This window comes from Merops nubicus, unplaced genomic scaffold (assembly GCF_000691845.1).
Source record: "Merops nubicus isolate BGI_N331 unplaced genomic scaffold, ASM69184v1 scaffold16243, whole genome shotgun sequence".
Taxonomy (NCBI): Eukaryota; Metazoa; Chordata; class Aves; order Coraciiformes; family Meropidae; genus Merops; species Merops nubicus.
In genome coordinates, this window is record NW_008599739.1 from 3419 (window position 1) to 8882 (window position 5464).

The 5464-nt window shown below is 49.1% G+C and overlaps 1 protein-coding gene across 1 annotated transcript; it reads left to right on the plus strand.

Annotated features, from left to right (window-relative positions):
* Positions 1 to 494: 494 nt before the first annotated feature.
* On the plus strand, positions 495 to 5063 carry DDO (D-aspartate oxidase). The gene is made up of 4 exons (XM_008937506.1): positions 495 to 666; positions 812 to 920; positions 1774 to 1950; positions 4496 to 5063. Exons 1-4 carry the CDS (start codon positions 495 to 497, stop codon positions 5061 to 5063), a joined length of 1026 nt encoding a protein of 341 aa, XP_008935754.1.
* The last annotated feature ends 401 nt before the right edge of the window (positions 5064 to 5464 follow it).

A 5464-nucleotide genomic window follows, 5' to 3' on the forward strand; every position in this document is an offset into this window, starting at 1 on the left:
TTTGCATAACCACCTTGCCTCCTGCTGCCCAGGCATTGCCAGACCTCATTGCTGGAGATCCTGGTATTCAGACAACCTTTTTGCTTGTGGTGCCTAGAAACAAATTTCCCCAGAGCTCAAACTTTTTCCCCTGACATGATGGAAAACTTGATGGGTGCCTCACTCCCTAGGACTTTACTGAAAAAACTTTGCCCCCAGATTGCTACAGCAGCACTCTACATACAGGACTCCCTTGCCCTTTGTTCTTTGCTGAGGATGGGGCAGTGACTGTTGAAATACTTTTCAAAAATTTGTCATCGTACCCAAGGTTGATGATTTTTTAAATTCTCACCGTAGTCTTGTGTGTAGTAGTTGTCTTCAATTAGCTGCCCCAGGGGAGTTAGGTTACCTCTTGTGTGGGTATTTCATAGCCTGACGAGGGTGTCCAGCAGGGTTGTTGGTGACGTGGGCTGTGTTCTTTTCAGACCCCTCTCCTCTGGCTCCGCGTCCTGGGCATGGCGGCACCTAAGGTGGCGGTGGTTGGCGCAGGAGTCGTCGGCCTGTCCACAGCACTGTGCCTTGTGGAGACGTGCCCCAGCTGCTCTGTGACGGTCCTTGCAGACCAGTTCAGCCCCAACACGACGAGCGACGTCGCCGCTGGGATGCTGATCCCTCACACCTACCCAGGTGCGTGCAGCCCGGCGCGGCGTTGCCCGCGGCACCTCCTGCTGCTGCGCACCCGGGCGGGCGATGCACAGAGCTTCGGGAGCCGTGGCCTGTGTTCCCACCTGCCCCATCCCCTCTCTGCGTGTTTGATTGTGTTCACATACAGGCACACCGATCCATGTGCAGAAGCAGTGGTTCAAAGAGACCTTCACGTACCTTTTTGGCATCAGCAACTCGGCTGAGGCATCAGAGGCTGGCATTCATCTGATCTCTGGGTAAGAGTGGCTCCCCAGGGCAGCCTTTGGTATGGTTTTGCTGACTGCTGGAGCAGGCAGAGAGGTTTATCTTGCTGGATTTCAGGCATATTCCCTTTGTGGAATAGTTCTATGACCATATTCCCAAGAAACAGCATTGCAGCTGCTCAGACACGATGTGTTTTCAAGCAAAATTCATGCATAGGTGTGTACAGAGAAACCATTCAAGACCGGCCAGCACCAAATGTCTTTTAATAACTGAAGTTTTCTGTACTGTCATCCACCAGTTGCATGCAGCAGAGGTGCAAGCAACAGCACTATGTGGTGGTCTCCATAGGGTTGGGACTGCAGGATCTTCCAGCTTCAGCAACTAGGTATAGGAATGCAACTGGGGGGTTTTGTTGGGAGTGGTTTATGCTACCTATTATGCATGCAGAAATTCACCTCTTGGGAATGTTGAGGCTGGGCACTCTGTAGCTTTATGGGTACCCACAAAAATGTGACCAGGTGTGCAAGTGGCCTTATGTGAAGATCCAGCCAGGATGGCCACAGCAGTGGTGAGGACACTATGTGAGGGGACTTTGTACTTCTACAGCTGGCAGTACACACAGTATAGCTGAAAGAACTCTGCAGGTCATTTACCCCAGGGGGTCACCCCCGAGCTTGGCTGTGGCAGCCTCTGCCTGTTTGCCAAGGTGTGTATTGCAGTAGCAGGCAGCAGTGGTTCCCCACTGCTGTTAACCTTGCAGAGCTGCACTGGTGAGCAGGAGCAGGTTCCTGAGCTCCTGGGCTTCTGCTAAGATTGCCATGACACATAGCATGGCACAGCTGTAGTGACTAAGTTCTGCAGTTTTTTTTCTCTGTATCATTTTAGGTGGCAGATCTTTAAAAACGCTCCCAAGGAGGAGTTACCTTTCTGGTCAGATGTCGTCCTGGGGTTTCGGTCAATGTCTGAAGCAGAACTCCAAAAGTTTCCGCAGCACCGATTTGGTCAGGCCTTTACAACACTGAAGTGTGACTGTCCACCCTACCTGCTGTGGCTGGAGAAAAGGTTGGTTTTGCTGCAGGTTGAGAACCCAGAGAGAAACCCAGGCAGAGGGACAGTGGGAGAGCTGGGGACTCCTTTAAAGTCTTGGGTTTGAACAAAACTGGAAAAGGGCTGTTTCTCACTGGGGAAAATGCAGCAAGCTCTTCCTTGGAGAAAAGCACAGGAAATAAGTACCAAATTTTTCCAAAATGTGAAAGGCCCCATTCAGGCAATGTCAAATTTCTACCACTGTGGCTGTACAGTCAGTCTTAGAGTGGGAGCATCTCTGAGCATAGGAGTGACACAGCCACAGGCGCCGTGCTCAGGCAGCCAGACCTTGAAGGCACACCAGGAGCCTGTTAGGTCCCAAGAAAATGTGTGAGTGCTCCTCATTTGTCGAACTCCCCAAATAATAGCCCTCTGTTCTTGTAGACACATCCAACCCATGGGAGAATAGGCATGTCCAGTAAGATGTCTTACCTGTGAAGACTTAGCATTTAAGAAGTATCTGGACTAATTCATATCAAATTTGGTCAATATTGGAGTAATTTCTTAATCCAGGCAGGTGACCAAAGGTCAAATATCATCATCTTGTAATAAACCCTTGGGAAATATTTGCCTGTGTAAGATGGTGCGTAGGATGCACTCACTCCAAGGAGTCGTGGCTTCAGAGCTCATGCCTGGATAGATAGGAAAGTCAGAAAATTTGCTGATTTCCAAGTTTTCCCAAAACACATGGAATTTGGAGACCTGTACGAGAGTCAGGATGCAGATCTAAAAATGTTCTGACATCTGGGACACGCATTTAATCCATTTAAGTTCCCCTAAAGTGAGCAAATAGCTGTCTCCACTTGAGAGAAGGTGAGAGCCTGCAAGCTGATTTGAGGTTAAGTAAAGAGATGTGCACTGACACTGTGGTACAAATTGCAGCTCAGACAGTTGCTTGGGTGCCTTTCATCTCCCTGCAAAACATGAAAAAATGTTTCTTGCACTAACAGCCAGCCAAGCTGGGAGTACTCCAGTGGCACCAGTGCCACGTTAGTTCTATGCCATCTCCTCAGTGCACATGCTCTGTCACGTTTCCTTGTCTAACTGAATCAGAATTTTCTACTGAAGCACAACTAAGTTGCACAACCCATTTAGTATCTGCCACATGATTTCTGCTCTCTCATTCCTATGTAGCCCTCATTTCTCAAAGGATGTGGTCTAATAAGATGATCAAGCTCCTTTTTTTTCTCGTCTCTCTGGTGGCAAGAATTGAGAGCATTTTAAACATATAACTAATTTTCAAACCCCTAGTGACCTGAGCAGTATTTATAGATCATTCTTTTGGCAATCCAGGAGGAAAATTGTTGTTTGTGCCCACCTTGCTGGTCAAAAATGGGCTTCAGGATTTTCCTCCTGCTTGCTTGCCTGAATTCAGGAGATTCCAGCAGATTTTCTTATTGGTGTGCTTTTTATGGCATTAGGGCAGGGTCCCCATTACAACACTTATGAGCTCTCCCAGCAGTTTTCTCAGGCAGAGATGTGGCACAAGACCTCCCCTCTTCTTCCCAGCCAGCCTTGGTGTCCTGCAGCACCCAAGCCCCAGTCCTCAGAGCACCAGCTGTGCCCTGGATCCTCATCTCACTCAGTGCTTTGTGGGGGACCACTGCCTTTATAGTGGGGCTGATCACTTTGCCAGCTGCCAGAGCATGGCAAAGATGGGAATTTTCCACGTGGTGCATCATCACCACAGACCAGCCTCCTGGCTTACTCATGCTAAAACCTCCACTAAAGACACACAGCAATGGGATCCAGCTGACAGTATGCAGTGACTCCATCTCATACCAGTGTTTTTCCATGGGGAAAGTCTTCAAGCTTCAGGCAAGTTCAGAGTGGAATTTGGCTTGAAGCTGAGCCAAAGATGTACCTCAAGAAGGGGTGAATTTTGCTGGAGAGCAGACATGGATGTGTAGTGCTCTGCGCTGCTGTTCAGAGTGAATCCTGGCTGCTGCTATAGATGGGTATGGGTCTCCTGCGGGTCTCTTGCCACAGCTGCCCCACCTGCAGGGACATTTGGGTACCCCAGTGCTTCACACATGGCACTTGATGATTAAGCGGCTCCTGGTGTCAGGGGAGTGAGTTGGGAATGAGTGTGACAGTGTGTAACAGGAACATTAAAAGGAGTGTAGCACAATAGTGCTGTCACTAGCAGAAGTAAGTTGGGCAATAAATCTGATATTTTTCAGCTTGCTAGAGCTGTTACAGCTTGGTACAGTCATAGAAATGAACCCGTGAGACCATGAGGACCTGACTGCCTGCGTAGGGTCTTATGCCAGACCCTTCTCTAATATTGATCAACTTGCTGTATCTTTCCAGCCCAAACAAGCTAAAAAATAACTTGGATCAGGCCAAGTCAGAAAAATCACAAACTGAAACCCCGTGGCATTTTCTTTGCTTTTTGTTCCATCTATTGTTTGGTTGTGATCAGTATGTTAAAGGCAACCTAACTCATTTACTTAATGTTCATAATTACATGAGGGTTTGGGGGTTTCTTCTCTGCTTCACTTCTGAAGTCTTTTTGCAGGTTGAAAGCAGCGGGCGCCCAGATGTGCACCAGAAAGGTTGCAGAGCTGTGGGACCTGCACAGCGAATACAGCGTCGTTGTCAACTGTGCGGGCATTGGAGCCCGGCAGCTGGCGGGGGACGAGCGGCTCTTCCCTGTCAGGGGACAGGTACTCAAGGTTCATGCTCCTTGGGTGAAAAACTTCATTCGGGACGGGGATGGCCTAACTTACATCTACCCGGGCGTACACAGGGTAACCCTAGGGGGAACCAGGGAAGAGGGGAGCTGGAATCTCTCCCCTCACCCGGGCACTACCAAAGCCATCTTTGACAGATGCTGCACCCTTGAGCCCTCACTGCGGGGAGCTCAGGATATCGAGGTGAAGGTGGGCCTGAGGCCATCCAGGCGGTGCGTGAGACTGCAGAGAGAAGTCTTGAGCCAAGGAGGAGTTAAGCTCCCAGTGGTCCACAACTATGGGCATGGGTCAGGTGGCTTTTCAATGCACAGGGGCACAGCCAAAGAGGCTGCTCGCCTGGTGGGAGAATGTATTGCTGCCCTGCAAGGCTCCTTATCAAGGGCCAAGCTTTGAATCCCAGTGGTTCCTTTTCCATTTGGGAGAGACTAGTGTTGCATCTCCTAGTAGCAGCTTTGGACTTTCATTCCATACAACAGCTTGTGCCATTGCTGATGCTCTGTGGGGTCTCACCTGGCTTCCAGCTGCCACCTTGGGAAAAGCATGACGGCTTGATCCAAGTATTAGTTCAGCTGTCCCTCTCTTCCATCTGGTATTGTTTCTGCCTTGGGCATTTCTCCTAGCCTAATGCTAAGGAGAAGGCACGATATGTCAATATTTTTCACATAACAGGAATCAGTTTGCTGCAGTATAATATAAATAACATCAATTTAGCATTTCTTCATCCACATCTAAAGGATACCAGATGCACTATGTTCAGATTCAGTAAAAACTAGTTCTCTCCTCTTGCACCAAAT